This window comes from Muntiacus reevesi, chromosome 18, assembly GCF_963930625.1.
Source record: "Muntiacus reevesi chromosome 18, mMunRee1.1, whole genome shotgun sequence".
Taxonomy (NCBI): Eukaryota; Metazoa; Chordata; class Mammalia; order Artiodactyla; family Cervidae; genus Muntiacus; species Muntiacus reevesi.
The window spans coordinates 33108681-33132263 of record NC_089266.1 but is presented as its reverse complement, the minus strand read 5'-3'; the positions used below and the strand labels follow the sequence as shown (position 1 = coordinate 33132263).

Below are 23583 nucleotides of genomic sequence, written 5' to 3'. Positions count from 1 at the left end.
AGTGGGTAGCCTATCCCTTCCCCAGGGGATCTTTCCGACCCAGGAATCGAACTGGAATCTCCTGCATTGCAGGCGGATTCTTTATCAGCTGAGCTGTCAGGGAATCCCTTGTGTGTATATAATACCACATTTGGTTTATCCATTCATATGTTGATGGATTCTTGGGTTACTACTACCTGTTGACTATTGCAAATAATGCTGTTTAAGGTTCACTTGGCTTCCCTGGTGGCTCAGACAGTAAAGAATCCACCTGCAATGTGGGAGACCTGGGTTCGATCCCTGGGTTGGGAAGATCCCCTGGAGAAGGGAAAGGCTACCCACTCCAGTATTTTGGCCCGGAGAATTCCATGGAGAATTCCATGGGGTTGCAAAGAGTCGGATACGACTAAGTGACTTCCACTTTCACTTTTTACTTTCAAGGTTCACTTCAGTTCAGAACAGTTAGAATATGAAAAAAATGTACATCTTAGAATAAAAACATGGGTGACATTTCTTTTATGTGGCTTATTTCAATGTGTACAAATACTTAGCATTTGATAAATAAAATGTACACTAGCTTGCTTTTAGATAGTTGCCTCACTTTGGTAATCTGGTGACGATGATAATCATCTTGATAAATTGCCTATTAATAATTGATGACCAGAATTGATTTAATTTCCCATTTATTGTGCCAACATTTGCTTCAATTAACCATGAGTTATTTTATTTTTTAAAATGTTATTTTAAATCACTATGTTCACTGTTTCAGAAAATTTAACGTTACATGGTGTTAGATTACTATGTTAAAAGGTATAGGGTATATCTTCTAAAAAAACTAAAGCCTTTATATCTCCAGGTTTAGAAAACAGTTGTTTAAGGACATATTCAAAATACCCTTTAATCAGAAAGTTGCATTTTTTGAGTAACTTCTTTGCACATAACCATCTGATTCACACCAACATGCACATTGACTTGCTTCCTGTTCTTGGCTTGGCAGAACCTGGGGTCACTATTCTCCATCCGGGTCGTGGGACTCTCCCTGGCCTGCAGCTACTTGTCCCCACAGGACAGTCGGCCCCTCTGTCACTGGGCAGTTGACAGGTAAGGGGATGTTCCAGACCTGGTAAGAGAATGAATACATTCTTGTCTGACAAGACTCCTTCAAGGCTGTGTATCAGTAAAACTGATGACAATCAGTTGCCCTTGGTCTTTAGCACTAGCGACTGGGTTAGGTCCTTGTATACATTCTGTGCTTCCAGTCCTTATGTCTAAGCAGGACTGATGGCCACTTCAGAGATGGAGGGGACACTGGGGTTCCCAAAGATGAGGACTTATTCACACTCACATGGCTAGTTAAGGATTGTATACCTTCCATGAACTCAAACCCTGGGTTTTTGGGTTTTTTTTTTTTTTTATAGTTTCAGTTTTATTTTATTTTAGTTATTTTTATTTTTTGGCCATGCTATATGGCATGCAGGATCTTAGTTCCCTGACTAGGGATGTAACCCTATGCCCTCTGCATTGGAAGCGCAGAGTCTTAACCATGGACTCCCAGGGAAGTCCCTCAAAATCATCTTGGTGACAGCTGGGGACTCTTGTGACATCTCCACTTTTTTCTTGCAATACAATCAAAACCTTCTTTCAAGGGGCAGACCCTCCCATCGCTTGTCTATATGTGTCTTGTTGATTTCATGTCTTCCACTTTCTTCTGCATTAAGGCCAGCCAGTTTCTTCTGAAACGGGCTGAGTGAAAACAGCTGGAAAGAGCAATGGGCTGATGAGATTTTCTGGGTCTGGACAGCTTTGGAAGGAGAAGACCTTTTAGGTCGTAGAGGTGGGCTCGAAGGTGCTCCTTTCACTTCACAGTGGAGGAAAACCCAGCAGCTCATTTTGGGCATCATCAGAATTGGGTGTGTGTGTAGGATGTTCAAACAGGACAGACCTATTGACATTGAGCAGGTGGCTGGGGCTGCAGGGGGAGCGCTGAACCATGGCCGGGCAGCCACCAGACCCTCAGAGCTCGCCAGCTCCCAGGGCAGGGAGGACAGAGGCTTCAGGGTAGATGAAGGACCAAGCCTTCCACAGACAGCGCCTCCCCAGGCCCCCAACCTCGGTTTCCATGCAGCTCTGGACGTTTCTATTGGGAACATCCGTCCTGGGGGTGGGGAGGGTGGGGAGAGTGGGAAGCCGCCTCCATGCCTTGGATGGGCCCCCTATTCTCTCATCAGGGCTCTGCATCTTAGGAGGCCAGGAGGCCCCCCGCACATCAAACTGGCCGTGGAGTGGGACGTTGACACCAAGGAGCGGTGAGTCCAGCAGAGCCCAGCTCAAGCAGGGGAGACAAAGCCTGTTCGTGCATAATGGACCTTCCTGTGCCAGCTCCCCTGATGCCACCGTGGGGTGTATGAAGCTTCCCGGATGCACTGTGGCCCATTCTTCCACGAACCCCCGGTGGCAATTGTCTGTCTGTAAACAACAGCAGTAGGACTAGTATAATGATGTCGGTGGGTGATGGCCGTGGCGGTCACGGTCACAGTTGTAAATGGTGAGGTGACACTTGGCCAGTCACTGCTCTGAGCACTTTTCATTCCTGTAGGATATTTCATGCATCACTTTCTGTAAGGTAGGGCCGACTCGAATCCACCTTGTCAGATGAGGAAACCAAGGCACAGAGAGGTTAAACGGTTGCTCCCCGTGCCTGGCAGAGGTGAACTTTGAACTCAGGCCGTCGGGCTCAAGTGCACATTCTTAATCACTCAGTGTGGCTGCATCTCTAACCCTGAGGGCATCTTCCAACATTGGGAAAGGACACTGTTCAGCCTGGCGAGGGTTTATTAATCTCAACTAGGTGCCAGGCCGTGCCTCACATGAAACAAAGATGTATAGGCCAAGGGCTTGGTCCTTCTCAGGGCTGGTGGGGGAGACTGAGAATTCCAGTAAGAGAGTGGGCGCTCCGGGAGCCCAAGGAAGGGGGCCTTTGACTCCACAGGAGATGCTTTGCACCCCATTAGCTGGGAGTAGAGACCCCTGGGTGGGGCGGGCAGGGCGGGGAGGTGAGACACCCACACGGCCTCTGTCGGCTCCCCCCGCAGCCTGTTCGGGAGCCCCCAGGAGGAGCGGGTGCAGGACGCGGACAGTGTGAGGCGGCAGCAGCAGGCCCACCAGCAGCACAGCTGCACCCTGGACGAGTGTTTCCAGTTCTACACCAAGGAGGAGCAGGTCCCGCCCTGGGGGTCTGCGCCCTGGCTGGGCAGGGGGGGGGGCGGGGGGTGCCAGGGCCCGTCGGTGGGTGGGCTCACAGTCCTGGTGGCTTCCCTTCCAGCTGGCCCAGGATGACGCGTGGCGGTGCCCGCACTGCCAGGCCCTGCAGCAGGGGGTGGTGAAGCTGAGCCTCTGGACCCTGCCCGACATCCTTATCATCCACCTCAAGCGCTTCTGCCAGGTGGGCGAGAGGAGGAACAAGCTCTCCACGCTGGTGAAGTTCCCGCTCGCCGGGCTCGACATGGCTCCCCACGTGGCCCAGAGGAGCACCAGCCCCAAGGCTATGCCGGGCGCTTGGGCTCCTTCCTGGAAGCAGCCGGCCTGCCTGCCCACCAGCTACCCGCCGGACTTCCTGTACGACCTCTACGCCGTCTGCAACCACCACGGCAGTTTGCAAGGTGGGCATTACACAGGTGAGCCTGCCTCGCGGCCTATGGCTGCTGCTGCTGCTATGGCCACGTTCGTGGCCGTGGCCTGGGCCTCCAGATACCGTGGGAAGGGACACCCATGGGATACCAAGTTCACTCGGGCACTCAGCACCAGCTGACCCCTCACCCGCTGCATGCCTGGAACCTGCCAGAGGGTAGAGGGTGCTGGTCCAAGCATGGGGCAGGATTAGGAGGGTGGCTAGGATAGAAAGTTAGTTACAGCCCAAGTTTTCACCATATCAGGTGAAACCCAAAGAGCTTCTTATTTGTTCTCATCTGTGATTCAGCCCAAAGTCTCCCACTTATCAGATTTGGTATTTATTTCTATGGGGTACATTCAATTGTTACTGCCTCCTAGGAACTTGAAGTGAATGAAGGATGGAAGGACAGAAACAAAGAGCTTGGCAGCCCGCTCAGTTCATAATTGCATACCCTGGTCTGTTCTACACTAATATAAATTAGGTCATTTCTGGAAAAAATTCTTGGAAATATTTTGTTTTTTGAAAAGTGTGCTATTCCTAGTATACTCATGAACCTGCAATTTGGAAAACACTGAACCGTATAAACAACCAGGATCATCACTCATTTGTTCATTGAGCAAATATTTATGAAGTCCCCATTCTATGACAAACCCTGGGCTAAGTGCTGGAGCCTAAGTGATGAACAAGATGAATAGGAGTCCTGCCCTCATGGGACTAATTTCAGACACAGAAATAAAAAGGTGCTTGTCCCTTTAACACTTTCACTACTTGGTATCGTGAAAAGGTGATTGGTTGATGTGTCTGAGATATAGATAAGGCCTGCCTGAGCATGTTACCTTTAGGAAAGATGACGTGGAACTAGCCGTGTGAATAATGGTAGGAAAGCATTATGGGCAGTGCTGCTAGCATGTGCAAAGGTCCAGAGGCAGAGTTTGTGGTTTAAGAATTGATGAAAGGCTGCTGTGACTTAAGGGGGAAGTAAGTCAAGATGGGGCTGGATCCCAAGACTCTGGAGGCCATGGAAAAGAGATTGCATTTTTCCAAACCGTGGTGGGAAGTCATTAAAAGGTTTTCAGCAGAGGAATAAAGACATAATCGAGTTCACAAAGTGAGGTCTTAACTCGAGCAGATAATTGGGTGGAGCAAGAATGTAAGCTGGAATTGCAGTTAGGAGGGTGTTTCTGGGCCTCAAGTCTGAGATGGTGGTGGCTGGGACTTGGGTGATGATAGGGTATTTCAAGACACATTTGGGAAAGAGATTGGTCAGACTGGCTTTTGGACTCAGCATGGGATGGAAGAGAGGCAGGAGCAAAGATGAACTTTTCGTGCCTGGTTTGAGCCAGTGCAAATCAGTCAACTGTGCTTCCACAGCAGGGGATGTGGGTTCAATTGCTGGTCGGGGAACTAAGACCCCACATGCCATGAGTTTCAGCCAAAAAAAAAAAAAAGCCAGCCAAGTGTGGGTCATGGGCCAGATCCAGTCTGGCACCTATATTCATTAGGTCCATGAGTTAAAAATGGTTTTTACATTTTAAAAGGGGGTAAAAAAGCAAAACAAAAAACAAAACAAACCAAATAACGGCAAGAAGAATATATGACAGAGACCGTAGGTGGCCAAAGGTGACCTGCAGAGCCTAAAATTGGCCAGATGGGCTATTTGGCCCATTGCAGAAAACAGCTGGCTTTCACTCCTGAATTAGTATGTTATGGTACCATTTACTGAGATGTGTAGGGAAAGGAGAGGAATATTTCTTATATTTATTTGGAAGGTGGTGAGAATCTTATCTATGATCATTTTCTTAGATGTTTGACTACAGTTCTTAGGTAGGAAAGAAGTGAATTATAATCCCAACTGCATATTTTCCTTGCATACTGAATCAGAGATGTGCATTTTGAAGCTTCTCAAGAGAACCAGGATGACCGTTAGCATTATTACCTGAAAAAAGTGAAAGTGTTAGATGCTCAGTCATGTCTGACTCTTTAGCGACTCTATGGACTGTAGCCCACCAGGCTTCTCTGTCCGTGGGATTTCCCAGGCAAGAATACTGAAATGAGTAGCCATTCCCTTCTTCAGGGGATCTTCCTGACCCAGGGATCAAACTTGGGTCTCAGGCATTGCAGGAAGATTCTTTACCATCTGAGCCACCAGGGAAGCCCCCCATAAATAACTCAGGACATACTTTTATTAGAAATTTTGCTTGAACAATCTCTACAACATAAGGATTCAGCTTGTGTGGTAACAACCCACTTTTTATCAGTGAGCATCTGGATGTATAACTGGTTGATCCTTTCTGATTCCACCAAATTCCTTTCTGGCTAAAAATGAACCGATGTTTCTCATTCTATGACAAATATCTGTTTTTCAGCCATGCCAGTGGGAAATCTCTTCCTGCTTTGGGGGGCTCCAATTAATGGGGACTTGGGGTTTGGACCTTCGCAGCCTACTGCCGGAACTCTCTGGACGGCCAGTGGTACAGTTACGATGACAGCACAGTGGAGCCGCTTCTAGAAGACGAGGTCAATACACGAGGGGCTTACATCTTGTTTTATCAGAAGAGGAACAGCATCCCTCCGTGGTCAGCCAGCAGCTCCATGAGAGGTAGGTACTGCCGCTCCTTCTGGAAGAGGGGGGGACTGGACAAATGCAAGATGCTCAGTCACATCAAGGACCAGGATAGGTCCGGCAAGGGTCTGAAAGAGGAAGCTTTGTCTGCTTTCCCGGTAGCTCAGCTGGTAAAGAATCTGCCTGCCATGAAGGAGACCCTGGTTTGTTTCCTGGGTCAGGAAGATCTGCTGGAGAAGGGATAGGCCACTCACTCCAGTATTCTTGGGCTTCTCTGCTGGCTTAGCTGGTAAGTAATCTGCTTGCAATGTGAGAGACCTGGGTTCGATCCCTGGTTTGGGACAATCCACTGGAGAAGGGAACGGCTACCCACTCCAGTATTCTGGCCTGGAGAATTCCACGGACTGTATGGGGAGTCCATGACTCAGTCATGACTGAGCGACTTTCACTTTCCAGAGCATGTCCAGCCCTACAGAACTGTGTCCCGTTTGTAAAGATGTGGGCGGGACACAGTGCGATCCAAGAACGGGAACAGGAATAACATTTTTTTCCTGTGACAGGTGACTTTTGGGAGCGTGGCATTCTATATTTTCTTTCTTGCTCATATGAGCTTGATCTTAATTAAGCTCATGATTGACTGAGGGATTTTTGCAGAAACTATTGCTGTGGCCACCGATTTTTATTTTGGTCAGCCAAAAATTAGTTCTGTTATTTTATTAACACTTTGAGGGTTATGATGTTTAATTGTTACATCTGACACAACTGTGGTTTTCTGATTTTCATAAAATGTTGTCTTTCGTTCTCTCTTCTGTAGAAGCAAAGGAGCCTTCTTTAGCATCATGAGTTTTGTTTTCACTTTCCATTTTTTGTTGGCCTAATATTTACATTGTTTGACTCAGAACTATATTCTGAAGAACTGTCATCTTCTGAGACACTAGTATATATGTCACTTGGACCATCAGCATAGAATTTACTGAAAAATTCTTTTTCACTCAAAATTTTGCGATGTGTCATTATTAGAAATTTCAAGTTTAGACTACACACAAGGTTGGAAGAAAAACCTAAGGGAGCAAAATGTGAATGATAATGACATTCGTAAGTTGCATAATAAACCCTTGATCAATTTTAAGCTCTAACAAATTGTCAGGGTGATGTTAATTGTATCACTCTCTACAAACATATTGATGTGTTGCCAGTCAATAACGTTCAGGTAACAAAAGACACATTAGTACATCTCAGGTCCATAACGTGTTAAGGTTGTGTAGTATAACCCTGCATTAGTCCCATTAGGAAGGGAGAGGCAGTTATAAGGGATGTGGGTCCTTAATAGGAAATAATCGCTTAACCCAACCTGAGAGCTATGTTTATTAAAGATGAAAGTGAAAGTGTAGTTGCTCAGTCGTGTCCGACTCTTTGCGACCCCATGGACTGTAGCCCCCCAGGTTCCTCTATCCATGGGATTCTCTAGGCCAGAATACTGGAGTGGGTTGCCATGCCCTTCTACAGGGGATCTTCCTGACCCAAGGATCAAAGCTGGGTCTCCCACTTTGCAGGCGGATTCTTTACCTTCTGAGCCACCAGGGAAGCTATGGTTCATCAGTTATAGGTTCTCCTCTAGCAATTCACTTTCGTTTCTGTAGCTCTGCTTTGGTTCTGTAGTTCCGGGCTCGGGGATGGGAATCTAGCGATGAGAAGTGTTCTGGGGGCCCTGAAGGATGGTCCAGCCCACCCTCTCTGTGTTCCCTCTGCAGGTTCCACCAGCTCCTCCTTGTCTGACCACTGGCTCCTCCGACTCGGGAGCAGTAACGGCAGCACAAGGGGCAGCCTGTTGTCCTGGAGCTCTGCCCCTGGCCCTGCACGGCCCCGGTTGCCCGAGCCTGCCTTCTGCACCAACAGCCTGCCCAGGCAGGAGAAGGGTATGTTTCATCATGTCGGTTAAATTTGCTGATCTTATTTTCATTTTCTTTTCTTTTTTTTTAAGAATATTTGTCTATTTATTTGGCTGTGTTGGGTCTTGGCTGCGGCACACGGGATCTTTAGTTGCAACATTAAAAACTTCTAGCTGGGGCGTGTGGGATCTAGTTCCCTGATCAGGAATGGAATCTGGGCGCTCTGCATTGGGAGTGCAGGTCTTAGCCTCTGGACCACCAGGGAAGTCCCAGTGCATTATATTCTGACTCACCCTATCTGGGCATTTCTTTTCTCTTCACGTTTTTTATCTGTGCACATTTTTTTATGACTGCACATTTTAGGGTAGTGTCTGTTGAACAAAAAACAAAAGGCATTCTTTCCCAAGCTTGTCCATTCCCCATTAGCATGAGCCTCTGACAAGCTCATAAATTCACCCCAGGTCTGTCCAGAGGTTTAGGACCTTGGGCCATTTCTCAGTTCTCCCAAGAAAAGGGGTGTTTCATATTGCTTAAGGAGGCAACTTCAAAAGACAGCCAACTTTCCAACATAATACCCAGACAGGGGGCAGGCATAGCTCTAGAAAACTCCCCAGAGAGACAGAGAGGGGTGGGGTGGGAGGAGAAATAGTATTGGAGAGTCACTGACCTCCACACCCTTGCAGGCACGTTACGTAACTCATCTCCTCATCCAGCTTTCTGGGAGAAGTGAGATAATCGCCCTTTTATAAAAGAGAAAGCTGAACCTCAGACATAACCAGTCACAAGCTCAGCTGTACAGTAGCTGGGCTGCAGGAAGACCTGCTCCTTCTGGCTGCCAGAATCCTGGCTCTGTGGCTCTTATGTATGAATTAGTGAATTCCAAATTCAAGTTTAAAGTTAGGACATGGGTCAGGGCCTTGCTTCCAAAGAAGCGTTCCCTCTTGGAGTTTGAATACAATGGTGATAGATTTGGAACCTGTTTGAGACGCCCTGAGATGGTTAAATATCCATCCTTATTTTCCTGTGAGTACTAAGCCTGGGGCAAGATCAAAATCCAGTCCATACATTGAAACATGTATATTATCATATGTGAAATGGATCACCAGTCCAGGTTTGATGCATGAGACAGGGTGCTCAGGGCTGGTGCACTGGGATGACCCAGAGGGATGGGATGGGGAGGGGGGTGGGAGGGGGGATCAGGATGGGGAATACATGTACACCCGTGGTGGATTAATGTCAATGTATGAAAACCACTACAATATTGTAAAGTAATTAGCCTTCAATTAAATAAATTTATTAAAAAAAACAACAACAAAATCCAGCCCATAGGTTTTCAACAGTGGTTGGGCTTCCCTGGTGGGTCAGATGGTAAAGAATCTGCCTGCAATGCAGGAGACTCAGGTTCAATCCCTGGGTTGGGAAGATCCCTTAGAAGGCAATGGTAACCCACTCCAGTTTTTTTGCTTGGAGAATTCCATGGATGGAGGACTTGGTGGGCTACGGTCTATGGGATTGCAACTGAGGGACTAACAGTTTCACTTAGTACTACCTCCTCTCCCTATGGGTATGTGGGAGAATTTTTTTTATTGTCAAAATGAGTAGAAGGGACAACTGGCATTTAGTCCCTAGGGGGCAACGGTGCTAAATGTCTTGCAATGCTCAGGGATGGCTCCACGCAGCATAGACTTGTCCTTCCTGAGTGCCAGCAGTTCCCCTGCAGAGAAACACTGATAGCTTGGCAGTTTGATCCTTCCGATAGCTCTGGTTATGGGACCGCATAATAATGAAAGCAATTTAAACAAAAATGAACAGATCCAAATTTATGGGGACCACAACTTATATAATTGGGGGTGAACTTTAGGAGAGGCTCTGTTAAAAAGAAAAGGACATAGAAACACTTTTCTTGTGTAATTGTATATATAAACATGACCATGTGAAAAAATTGCTGAGGTCCTTTCAGAGGAGGGGCCCCAGGACTAAAGCATTTCAGTGTCGATGCTGCTGATGGTGAATTTCCTCTATGGCTCTTATTAAGCCTCAAAGGTTTTATTGTCTCTTTTTCAGTGCTTTCCAAATAGTATGTTATTTCAGTTTCGATTTCCTCTTTGATCTGAAGGTCATCAGGGTGTTTCAATTGTTTAAGAGTTTTTAGTCACTTTTTTATTCTTGATATCTGATTTTATGGATCGTGATCCAAGAATGTTGTTTTCAAAAATGATGCCCTTTTTGTGATCAAGTAAGTACACGATGATTATTTTGTCAGTGTTATTTGTTATTTGTCAGTGTTCTGTGTACACAATGTACACAATAATGTACATTGTCTGTTTGAGGAATGTGAGCTTCATATCTTAAGTATTCAGTTAGGTGAGTCGATTATTGTATTCAATTTCACCATGTCCTTTTTTAAAATTGAAGTATAGTTGATTTACAATGTTGTGTTAGCTTCTGGTGCATAGCAAAGTGATTTCCTGGACCTGCCTGCCAATGCAGGAGGCGTAAGAGACATGGATTTGATCCCTGGTTGGGAAGATGCCCTGCAGGAGGGCAACCCACTCCACTATTCTTGCCTGGAGAATTCCATGGACAGAGGAGCCTGGCTGGCTATACAGTCCATAGGGTTGCAAAAAGTTGGACATGACTAAGCCACTTATCATACATGCATATATAATATATATATGTATTATATATTCTTTTTCAGATTCTTTTCCCTCTCAGGTTACTGCAAAATATTGATACAGTTCCCTGTGCTATATAGTAGGTCCTTGTTGGTTAACTATTTTATATATAGTGAACTTTCATTTAAAAATGTTTTCTATTACTCATTCTTTTTTTCTTATTTTTAGTGATCTGATCATGTTGCAATGTGTTCCCTTTTTTTCCTCCTTCACTTGGAAGTGCTGTTCTTTAACATCTTATTGTTACTTCATAATTCCCAATATTTGTAATCAAATGTATTGTCCTGTTATATGGATACGAGAAGCCTGCTGTTTCCCGTGAGTCATTCTGTTTCAGCACTGCCTTCTCTCTTTCCCTCATAAGATGACCTGTATGATGCTTCCATGCCATTCCCCCCAGTTGAGAGCTTAGACATGTTCTCACGCGTTCCTTCCGGTCTGTTTCTGGAGCTCCCCCATGTCATTCCCCAGCTCTTAGATTTTGCTGAGATGGTTTCCTACTCTGTTCCAGATTGCCATCAGAATTCCTCTTGCTGTCCCTTTCCTGTCCCAAATTCACAAACTTAACCTCGTGTAACACATCCTAAGACCACCTGTTCCCCGGGAGGCTGGATGGTACCTGATTGCAGGGTCCACTGGGACGCCGCTGTCTGTCTTCTTTTCATCACCCTCTGATTGCGGTCGTGGTGCTGACTTTTCAGTGTTTGCTCAGAGTTCTTTTTAGGTATGCATGATGTGCTGTCTAACTCTCAGCAGAGCCGCAAATGTTTTCTTTCCCCGGGAAGTATATGGTAGCTTGGTGGTGAAGGGCTCTGAGGTTACAGTTGTTTTTCTCTCAGGCATCTGTGGACGTTTTCCCACGGTCTATGAGGCCCTAAGGTTGCAGGTGAGAAGTTCTTTTTTTTTTTTCATTGAGAGTCACTTGTTCTTTCTGGCTGGAAGCTTTGACCTTGGAGTTTAGAAATCCTACCAGAATATGCCTGGGTCTGTGTTTGTTCCTCAACCCTGTCTGGAACTCGCAACGCTCCTTCTCCAGGTGCAGGCTTTTCTTTAAGGAAATGCTCTTTTTGTTTAATTATTGTCTTGCCTACTTTTCAAATTCCTGTTATTTGCCTCTTGACTCTCCTACATCCGTCCTCAAAAGTCCCCTAGCTTTGCCCTGCAATTTCTATCTCTTTGCCGTTTTGCTCTGTGGCTTGAAATGCTTCTTTCACAATTATAGAATTTGTGAAATGTACCAAATGTCATAAATTTCAAGATCACTTCAGGGCACTAATCTGAGTCTTAGCAGTGACCCTGAATGCCTTCAGTTCATTTACTGAAACTTAAAACCTGAAAGTCACATATTTCAGTCTCCTGTTTTTCTACCCTGGAGTCTCATTGACAGCCTTTGTCTGTTTTCTTTGATGGCTCAAAAGAGCCTGTTCTGATGGTTCTGTTTCTTCATATTCTCTGACCGCCAGACCCCCTTTGTTTGCTGTTTAGTCCCTTCAGTTGTGTCTGAGTCTTTTGCAGCCCCATGGACTTAGCCTGCCAGGCTCCTGTCTCTGTGGGATTTCCCAGGCACAAATACCAGAGTAGATTACCATGTCCTTCTCCGGCCAGACCCCGTTAAGTGTGTTTTTACTTTTCTGTTTCTGCACACAGAGGCTTCCCTCCACCCTCTTCTGAGTGGCGGGTGGTTCTTGGAGTGATGGATAGGGCCGGTGGCCTTGGCTCCTGAGAGAGCCTTTCTTTTATTTACTTGTTTATTTTTATTTATATGAACTGTGGTGTTGGAGAAGACTCTTGAGAGTCCCTTGGGAGATCCAATCAGTCCATCCTGAAGGAGATCAGTCCTGGGTGTTCATTGGAAGGACTGATGCGGAAGCTGAAACTCCAGTAGTTTGGCCACCATATGCGAAGAGTTGACTCATTGGAAAAGACCCTGATGCTGGGAGGGATTGGGGGCAGGAGGGGAAGGGGACGACAGAGGAAGAGATGGCTGGATGGCATCACCGACTCGATGGGCATGAGTTTGAGTAAACTTTGGGAGCTGATGATGGACAGGGAGGCCTGGCGTGCTGTGATTCATGGGGTCGCAAAGAGTCAGACACAACTGAGCGACTGAACTGAACTGAACCGTGTCTTCATTGCTGCCCGAGAGCTTTCCTCTAGTTGCGGGTATCAGGGGCTACTCTTCGTTGCGGTGCTGGGGCTTCTCTTGTTGGGGAGCGCTCGCCAACCCCCCCCCCCCACCTTCCCCGAAAGCGAGGTCTTTGGTGAACAGGAAGCGCTGGCTCCCAGTGGGTGCTTTTGCATTTATTTCTCCCCTCCGCCAAAGCTCTGGCTCCTTCTCAGATCCAACAAACAGAATGAAATCCAATCCTGATCGGCAAGGTGCTTTCTCACTGCGTCTTGAGAAAGAGGAGCTGGGTCCTTTGTGGACACCTGCGGTTCCCGTGACAGGATGCGGGGTGCCCGCGCCCCTCGATCGGGGGTGGGGGAAGGATGGAGAGCAGGCTCCACCGCCTGCCGGGGCTCCTCCCATTTTGAAAGGCTGAAAGTCACTGCTCTGTGACTCCTAATACAAAGCTTCTCTTTCTGCCTTAACCCTGGGCTGTGGACCAGCAACAAAACCTTCCCACACGTCTCAGCCCCCAGAACTGTTTTATTTATTTATTTTCCCTCCAAGGTGTGGGAATTCAATGATGGAACAACAACATCATTTAGGACTGGAATTACAAAGTATTTGGGAGTGATGTTGTGTCCATCGCTGGCTAATCTAAAGTGCTTTAAAGAAAAATAAAAAATACCAAAGATTATCTGTGGAAAACTTGAAAGGCAAGCTCTCCAGAACCTCGGAGATGCTGTCAGACGGCCCGTGGGGTTGATGGACTGTCTGTGCACCTCGGCTGGCTTACCTGCTTGTGCGCTTTCCCGGCTGGCGACTTGGGGACCCCTCGTACCTGCTCCTCTGACCTCCTGAGCACCCCCCGCCCCCCCGGCCCCCTTCATACAGCTCAGAGGTTGGCTTTCGTGGCTGCAGTCCTGCTCATTTTGGGAGCTGTAGATTGTGCCCTGTGGTGAGAGTGGAAGACTGGGCAAGAGGCTGGTGCCCTGACCCAGGGTAACTGTCCTTGTGCCACGTGGGCTTAGCTGAAGGGTCCTTTCTCAGTGGTGACAGGCATCTCATAAATCAAGGCGTCTAAACGGTACAATGACCAATAACTTTTTAACTTCTAAAAATTGTGTTAAACACATATAACAGGGACTTCCCTGGTGATCCAGTGGTTAGGACTACTGGACTTCACTGTCAAGGTTCCTGGGTTCAATCCCTGGTTGGGAAACTAAGATCCCACAAACCAGGAAAAAAAACACACACACACATAACAGGCTTTGCCATCTTGACCATCTGTAAGTGTACGGTTCGGTGGTATTAAGCACACTCACATTGTTGTACGGCCACCAAAAACCACCCCTATAACTCGTCTCATCTTGTAAATCTGAACCCCTGAACCCGTTAAACACTAATTCCCTGTTCCCTCCTCCCCCAGCCCCTGGCAGCCACCATTATACTTTCTGCGTCTCTGCTTTTGGCTGCTCAGAGTCCCTCTTAGGGTGTAATCATACAGTATGTGTCTTTCTGGTGACTGGCTATTTGGGGTCCCGTGAGATTCCATATGAATTTTAGGATGAGTTTTTCTATTTCTGTTTAAAACCTCATGGGTATTTTGATAGGGATTGCACTAAATCCATTTATTGCTTTGGGTAACATTGACAATTTTTTTGAAGATTTAAAAAAAAATTTTATTGTTCTTATTGCTATTTTATTTTTATTTTTTTGCTATGCCATGAGGCATGTGGGATCTTAGTTCCCAGACCAGGAATTGAACCTGTGCCGCCTGCCTTGGAAGTGCAGAGTCTTAACCATGGACCACCAGGGAGGTCCTGACATTTTCACAATAGTAAATCTTCAAATCCATGAACACAAGATCTGTTTTCATTTATGTCATCTTTCATTTCTTTCAGCAGTGTTTTTCAGTTTTCAGTGTACAAGTCACCCCTTGCTTAAGTTAGTGCCTAAGTTTTTTTTTTTTTTTTTTTTGACACTGATTGACTATGTCTTCAGGAAAGATACACAGTCTTGGATATATGTATGTTCCCTTTAGAAATGATGAGAGTAAGGAAAGAATTAAGAAGAAAATAAAAAACAGCACCCCCAATGACACCTTGTCATTTTAGTATTTATTTCTCCATACTTTGTATGTTTTCATATGTACATATGCACAGATCTATACTTATACCTGTATATATATATATATATATTTTGCAAGTTGGATTACTCTTTTTCTAGACTCTGTATCATCCTTAATAGTACATATCAAAAGCATCTTTTTATATCACAAAATGCACAATGGAGAATCTGGCAATTCTGATAAAATTAAACACATGATCCTCTTTTCTTCTTTTTTTTTTAAGCCTAAGGGAGATTGGTGCATTTGAAAGGTACAAGCACCTAGTTTAACCTGAAAAGGCAGGGATTTTTGCTGAGCATTTTGTTCCATGGCCACATTTAAGATGAATGAAAAGAATCTTAAATCTTAGGCCCGTGGCCTCAGAGACTGAGTTTTCTCGGGAGTCTGCACTGCCTGGCACGTAGCTACCTCTGTTGGCTCTGGCTTACCCTGTGGCTTCAAGTATATAAATGGAGCCCTCGAAACAGTGAATGAAAACATTGATGTTCCCAAGGGCAGGAGCCATAGTCTTGTTCACCGCTATGTCCCCAGCACTCAGGATGGTGCCTGATCATTGGAGGTGCTTGGTCAGTGCTTGTTGGATGTGGCTACTCTTACCGCTTGGGTGCTTAGTTGCCTCAGTTGTGTCTGACTTGCTTGCGACCCCATGGACTGTAGCCCGCCAGGCTCCTCTGTCCATGGGATTCTCCAGGCAAGAATACTGGAGTGGGTTGCCATGCCCTTCTCCAGGGGATCTTCCTGACCTAGGGATGGAACTTGGGTCTACCACATTGCAGGCGGATTCTTTACCATCTGAGCCATGAGGGAAGCCCCCACTCTTACTGCAGCTGGAGGAAAAGTCAGGTACTGATGTTCTTGGTGTCTCTTTCAGGAGGCTTGGAGTCCAGGCCTTTGGCACGGGGCATCCAAGGTCGCAGCATCAGCATGAAGGTGCCCACACCTTCCCGAGCCAAGCAGGGGGCCTTCAAGACCATGCCCCTCCGCTGGTCTTTTGGCCCCAGGGAGAAACCGCTGGGCGCATCCATCGAGCTGGTGGAGTACTTGGAGTCCAGACGGAGACCTCGGTCCACGAGCCAGTCCATCGTGCAGCTGCTGACGGGTCCTGCCGGTGGTCACCAGAAGTCACATGCCACCCTCTCTGTGGAGAGTGAAGACAGTAGGCGAACCAGCGACACGGTGCTAGCCACAGCGCCCTGCCCCTTTGGCCATCCTGGCCACTGCGTGGCCCCTGGAAACTCAGATTGCCCGAATGCAGCCAGGAAGCCCAAGGAAAACTCAAGTCAGGACATCAGGCTGCCCAAACAGTTTGACTTGCCCCTCACGGTGATGTCCTCAACAGAAGATGATGGGAGACGAGCCCGGCCTGAGGGCCAAAGGACCACAAGCTGTAAGGGAAGTGGCCTAACCGGGAGCACAGGCCAAGCACCCTCCCCCAAGGACGGTCTAAATGCTGCGACATTACCTAGAAAGAGTGCAGACGGTCACCCAAACAGCTCGGGCAAGATGAGAGGTAATGGGGAGAGAAGGGACCCCGAGACAGACAGATTCCCACAAGGGACCCTCACCCTTCTGAGGTCTGTGTTTTGGAAGAAGGAGATCAGGAAGAGGGACAGGCCAGAGGCAGCCCCCCAGGCGGCCCCCGTCTCCCTGATGAGCAGCAGGCAGAGCCCAGCTGTGGATGGGGAGGCCCGAGGCTTGTCTCCATCCCTCAGGATTCGAGAGAGCCTGGCCAGGGGCCCGGCCGGCCACCTGGAAAGAGAGAGGGACGTCCGGTCAGCGCCCAGCTCTCTGCTCCTCCCTCGCAAGACTGGCAGGCCCCCGAGGGCCAGTGCCCTGGGCACATCCCAGAGGAGTGTCTCCGGGGAGCAGACGTCTTTCGGTACCTTGCCAAAGGTGAAATACCACACGCTGTCCTTACGTCGGAAGAAAACCTTGCCTGAGTCCAGCTTCTGATTTTGCATCCTGGGGGGAGCTGCCATTCTCTCGGCTCTGCACCGAGCACCTGTGGGCGATCTGTGTTGAGACTGGGATTGGGGGAAGCCAGTTGTCTTGACCCCTGAAAATAAAAACTTCTGTATGCGTCTGTATTTCCAACACCAAACATCTGAAAAGACCTTCCTGTGTTAGCTGTTTGTATGTTTCCAGACCACCAGAGGGTGCTGGTTGGTCAGTATAACCATTTCAGGGCAAGAACTGCTGTTTTAAGTAATTCCAGGGCCTGCATACTTGTATTAAGGAATGATTCATAAAAATCTTCAGTACCAAATCAAATATTGTCATTGGCTTCTCCTAAACTTTTTTTTTTTTTAAATAATGGACTTAACAGGAAAATCTTTTCCTCTTGATGTTTCTCTGGGATGAAGCATTAAGGATGCCAAAAAAGAAAGTGGTAGCAACACTAAAGCAGGATTCTAGAATGAATGGGAGAAAAATGACTGAGATTTTAGGAGAGTATTTAATATATAACAATTGTATTAAAGTTTTTCAAGGTATTTAAAAAAGATAACTATTTTGATACTAGGGGGAAAAGGAAGTTCTTGTTTTTTAAAAAAATTTACTGTGAGATCTATGTACAATTTTAATAAAAGTTCATCCATGAAACATGCAAATATCTCTCTGAATTATTCAAGACAAACGCTCTTGTTTCTGCTGCATAAGTTTAGCTCATTGCTTTTTTTCCCCATTTAACCATTTTTTAAAAAATGAAGTATAACTGGACTTCCCTGGCAGTCCAGTGGTTAAGACTCTGCACTTCCAATGCATGGGGCACAGGTTTGATCCCTGGTCAGGGAACTAAGATCTGCATGCCACATGGCACAGTAAAAAAAAAATTAATAATTTGACTTCCAATGTCACGTTCATTTTAGGTGTACAGCACAATGATTCAGTTATAGATAGATGGATCCTTTTTCAGATTCTTTCCCCTTACAGGTTATTAAAAATATTGAGTATAGTTCCTTGTTGGTTATCTAAGCTCAGATATTGCTGTTGATATCAGAAAGTCATTGATTGTGTTGTTTCTGAAAATTTTAAGTACTTTTAATTAAAACGACTTGCTGTTTGCTAAGGAAACAGAAGTCTCACCAGGTCTCTCTCTGGAGAACATGTACTTTCAAGGACCAGAGTCTGAGCCTGTCTTGATGGATCATCACCAGGGTCCTTGGACTCCTTAATGATAGAAGTTGATGACAGGCCAGAGGAGGAATTCAGGCAAGGTTTTACTGGGACTCATGCTGCAGCAGGAGGGCGCAAAGGCAAGCATCAGGTGCCCTTGTTCCCCTCCCTGTGGAGGGTAGGCTGGTCCCTTAAATGGGGTGAGGGTGGTTGGGTCTGAGGGGCGGCTTGGGTAGTCTGCCCACCCCCTTGGTGGTGCTGTGTGCAGGGATCACGGGCAGGACCCTGCTATTGCTCCCTGCCCCTCAGAAGTGGCAGCTGGGTTTTGGCCTTTCTGCATCTTCTTGTTTAGAATTTGGGCTGACTGCCCATATGTGCAGTTATTTTTAGTACCCTGATAGTTTCTTTGTATCTGTTCTTCTGGGACATTTGTCCAGGTACAAGCACTGCAAAGGGTCCCAGGTCCCAGCCTGTCTCAAGGTGACTGTCCTCTTGTTTCCTAGAACTTTGCCCACTTTTCAGTAGCTGTTTTAACAAATATTGCCTCACTTATGGGGAAGCTGCTAAACCTGTCATAGAGAAATCCTTTTCCAGATTCCCTTGTAAGTTATTAAAAATATTGAGCATCGTTCCTTGTTGGTTATCTAAGCTCATAGCTGTTGATATCAGACAGAGGGCTTGACAGGTGAGGTGACTGGGGAGTCTCTATTTCAACAGTCATTTTCCAGAAATACTTCCTTTCTGTTTAAGACACCCGACTCAAATTAAGTCTTTCCTCATACACTCAGCATGACTCATTGTCTGTCTTTGCTACTGTTCTTTTTCTTCCCCATAAGAAAGACTGTGTAGTTTTGAAAAATTGGAGTATAATTACAATATTGCATTCATTTCAACTGTACAAGAAGTGAATCCGCTATATGTTTACTTACATCCCCTCCCTCTTGGGCCTCCCTGACACCCACCCCTCCACTCCACCCCTCTAGGTCATCACAGAGCTCTGAGCTCAGCTCCCGGTGCTATGCAGACCATCTATTTTACTAGCTGTTTTACACATGGTAGCGAATGTCAACCCTAATCTCCCGGTTCATCCCACCCTCCCCTCCCCCTGCTGTGTCCATGTGTCCATTCTCTACATCTGCCCTGATGAAATAGGTTCATCTGTACCATATTTCTAGATTCCAATAGCCAGGACATGGAAGTCAACCTAAATGTCCATTGACAGATGAATGGACAGAGACGATGTGGAACACATTTACAATGAAATATTACTCAGCCATAGCATAATGAATGAGTGAAATTGGGTCATTTGTAGAGACGATGTACTTTTGAGCACCATTTCCAAGACAGAACTGAGATGACAGAGGAAATGAGCAGGGGGGCGGGGGGGGGGGGTCCACTACCTGATACCAGAGAGAGATGTATGTTATCAGTGGACCAGAGTGCATTTCAAAAGAAGCCTGTGTTTTCTTCAAGTCTTAATCCACGTGCTCTCAGGTGATGGGGAAGACACACTTGTCCTCCCAGGTTTCGGGAGTCTAGGAGTCCTCCTGCTGGTTTTCTCCTCTGTTGACACTCATTTATCATCTTTCACTCCCAAGCTCTTCCTAAGCCCAGCTTCACTTCCTTTGTCCTCTAAGGGGTCGGGTTGTGACCCACATGTGACCCAGGCTTCTCCCTTTTGAACACCCTTGGATATCATGAGCAGGGCCCAGTTGTTAGCAGTTTTCTCTGTAATACACCACAGATGGGAGCACTTGCCCAAGGCTATAGATTTGGAATAGGAAGAGGAAATTACACTTGGACCCTGTGCTTATATCTGCCACGCCACATCTTCAGCAAGGATGCCCAAGTTCCCTGGTATCACTTTCCCATCTAGAGGGACCTGGTAGGGAAGGCTGGGAGAACAGGGCATGGGAAACGATTGGGTCAGATTTCTGCCCAGATTGGAGGCCGAGACTATCGGAAACAGCAGGGCCGCCCTCAGTTCTGTCATTGGTGAAATGGATTTTTCAGCTGTTCCAGTGACTCAGTGTTGGTGTGAAGACTAAATGGAGTCTTTGGCGAGGGGAGTGGGGGTGCTGCTCATTGGAGATGGTGAACCGCATGCAATTTTGTGGACTTGTCATGGCTCTGCTCTACAGAGAACCCCATGAACAGTATGAAAAGGCAAAAAGATAGGACACTGAAAGATGAACTCCCCAGGCTGGTAGGTGTCCAACATGCTACTGGAGATCAGCGGAGAAATAACTCCAGAAAGAATGATGAGACGGAGCCAAAGCAAAAACAACATCCAGTTGTGAATGTGACTTGTGATAGAAGCAAAGTCCAATGCTGTAAAGCAATACTGCATAGGACCCTGGAATGTTAAGTCCATGAATCAAGGCAAATTGGAAGTGGGCAAACAGGAGATGGCAAGAGTGAATGTCGACATTTTAGAATCAGAGAACTAAAATGGACTGGAATGGGTGAGTTTAACTCAGATGAACGTTGTATCTACTACTGTGGGCAAGAATCCCTTAGAAGAAATGGAGTAGCCATCATAGTCAACAAGAGAGTCCGAAATGCAGTACTTGGATGCAATCTCAAAAACAACAGAATGATCTCTGTTCGTTTCCAAGGCAAACCGTTCAAAATCACGGTAATCCAAGTCTATGCCCTGACCAGTAATGCTGAAGAAGCTGAAGTTGAACAGTTCTATGAAGACCTACAGGACCTTCTAGAACTAACACCCCAAAAAGATGTCCTTTTCATTATAGGGAACTGGAATGCAAAAGTAGGAAGTCAAGAAACACCTGGAGTAATAGGCAAATTTGGCCTTGGAGTACAGAATGAAGCAGGGCAAAGGCTAATAGAGTTCTGCCAAGAGAACAAACTGGTTGTAGCAAACACCCTCTTCCAACAACACAAGAGAAGACTCTACACATGGACATCACCAGACGGTCAATACCGAAATCAGATTGATTATATTCTTTGCAGCCAAAGATGGAAAAGCTCCATGCAGTCAGCAAAAACAAGACCAGGAGCTGACTGTGGCTCAGATCATGAACTCCTTATTGCCAAATTCAGACTTAAATTGAAGAAAGTAGGGAAAACCACTAGACCATTCAGGTATGACCTAAATCAAATCCCTTACCATTATGCAGTGGAAGTGACAAATAGATTCAAGGGATTAGATCTGATAGACAGAGAGCCTGATGAACTATGGACAGAGGTTCGTGACATTGTACAGGAGACAGGGATCAAGACCATCCCCAAGGAAAAGAAATGCAAAAAGCAAAATGGCTGTCTGAAGAGGCCTTACAAATACCTGTGAAAAGAGGAGTGAAAAGCAAAGGAGAAAAGGAAAGATATATCCATTTGAATGCAGAGTTCCAAAGGATAGCAAGGAGAGATAAGAAAGCCTTCCTCAGTGATCAGTGCCAAGAAATAGAGGAAAACAATAGAATGGGAAAGACTAGAGATCTCTTCAAGAAAATTAGAGATACCAAGGGAACATTTCATGCAAAGATGGGCACAATAAAGGACAGAAATGGTATGGACCTAACAGAAGCAGAAGACATTAAGAAGAGGTGGCAAGAATACACAGAAGAACTATACAAAAATGATCTTCATGACCCAGATAATCACGATGCTGTAATCACTCACCTAGAGCCAGACATCCTAGAATGCAAAGTCAAGTGGGCCTTAGGAAAAGCATCACTATGAACAAAGCTAGTGTAGGTGATGGAATTCCAGTTGAACTATTTCAAATCCTAAAAGATGATGCTGTGAAAGTGCTGCACTCAATATGCCAGCAAATTTGGAGAACTCAGGACGGGAATAGGTCACAGGACGGGAAAAGGTCAGTTTTCATTCCAACTCCAAAGAAAGGCAATGCCAAAAAATGCTCAAAAAAATGCACAATTGCACTTATCTCACACGCTAGTAAAGTAATACTCAAAATTCTCCAAGCCAGACTTCAACAGTATGTGAACTGTGAGCTTCTAGATGTTCATGCTGGATTTAGAAAAAGCAGAGGAACCAGAGATCAAATTGCCAACATCTGTTGAATCATTGAAAAAGCAAGAGAATTCCAGAAAAACATCTATTTCTGCTTTATTGACTGTGCCAAAGCCTTTGACTGTGTAGATCACCACAAACTTTGGGAAATTCTGAAAGAGATGGGAATATCAGACCTGCCTCTTGAGAAATCTGTATGCAGGTCAGGAAGCAACAGTTAGAAATGGACATGGAACAACAGACTAGAGATCTCTTCAAGAAAATTAGAAATAATAGGGAAAAGAATACGTCAGGGCTGTATAGTGTCACCCTGCTTATTTAACTTATATGCAGAATACATCATGAGAAACGCTGGGCTAGATGAAGCACAAGCTGGAATCAAGATTGCCGGGAGAAATATCAATAACCTCAGAAATGCAGATGACACCACCCTTATGGCAGAAAGTGAAGAGGAACTAAAGAGCCTCTTGATGAAAGTGAAAGAGGAGAGTGAAAAAGTTGGCTTAAAGCTCAACATTCAGAAAACTAAGATCATGGCATCTGGTCCCATCACTTCATGGCAAATAGATGGGGAAACAGTGGAAACAGTGACAAATTTTATTTTGGGGGGCTCCAAAATCACTGCAGCCATGAAATTTAAAAAAAACGCTTACTCCTTGGGAGAAAAGTTATGACTAACCTAGACAGCATATTAAAAAGCAGAGACATTATTTTGCCAACAAAGGTCCATCTAGTCAAGGCTATGGTTTTTCCAGTAGTCATGTATGGATGTGAGAGTTGGACTAGAACGAAAGCTGAGCACTGAAGAATTGATGCTTTTGAACTGTGGTGTTGGAGAAGACTCTTGAGAGTCCCTTGGACTGCAAGGAGATCCAACCAGTCCATCCTAAAGGAAATCAGTCCTGAATATTCATTGGAAGGAGTGATGCTAAAGCTGAAACTCCAATACTTTGGCCACCTAATGTGAAGAACAGGCTCATTTGAAAAGACCCTGATGCTGGAAAAGACAGAAGGGGGGAGGAGAAGGGGACGACAGAGGATGAGATGACTGTATGGTATCACCGACTCAATGGACATGAGTTTGAGTAATTTCCAGGAGTTGGTGATGGACAGGGCCGGGCATGCTGCAGTCCATGGGTTGCACACTAATGACCGACTAAACTGATCTCAACAGAGAAAGCAGCTATAAAATAGGTTTGGAGCTACAGTGACACCTGGTGGCCATTCCTCTTATTGCATGATGCTTTCCCCTTAACAACTTAAGCACATTTTTTCTCCTGTGTTTCAACCTAAGGGTTTTAGGTTGTGGGTTTTCATTTGCTAGACTGGTGAGATATCCCATCCTGAGAAGGCAGCAGGGCCTGCGTGGACACAGGGACATCCGGAAGATAACGGGGTGGGGGCATCCAGTCAGAAGGAGACCAAAGTCCCTGGACAGGAAATTCAACTTCAGGGA

General features: G+C 46.1%; 1 protein-coding gene across 2 annotated transcripts in view; it reads left to right on the top strand.

The window, feature by feature from the left end:
* USP43 (ubiquitin specific peptidase 43) overlaps positions 1-16967 on the top strand; it is a 48767-nt gene extending 31800 nt beyond the window's left edge. Inside the window, exons 9-15 of one of the 2 annotated variants that reach the window (XM_065909375.1) lie at positions 977-1080; positions 2208-2285; positions 3072-3198; positions 3302-3638; positions 6090-6248; positions 7964-8128; positions 15886-16967. In XM_065909375.1, coding sequence (XP_065765447.1) covers positions 977-1080; positions 2208-2285; positions 3072-3198; positions 3302-3638; positions 6090-6248; positions 7964-8128; positions 15886-16967 — 2052 coding nt within the window. Of the gene's footprint in view, positions 1-976; positions 1081-2207; positions 2286-3071; positions 3199-3301; positions 3654-6089; positions 6249-7963; positions 8129-15885 lie in introns of both variants that reach the window. The other variant, XM_065909374.1, reaches the window with a different exon arrangement.
* The last annotated feature ends 6616 nt before the right edge of the window (positions 16968-23583 follow it).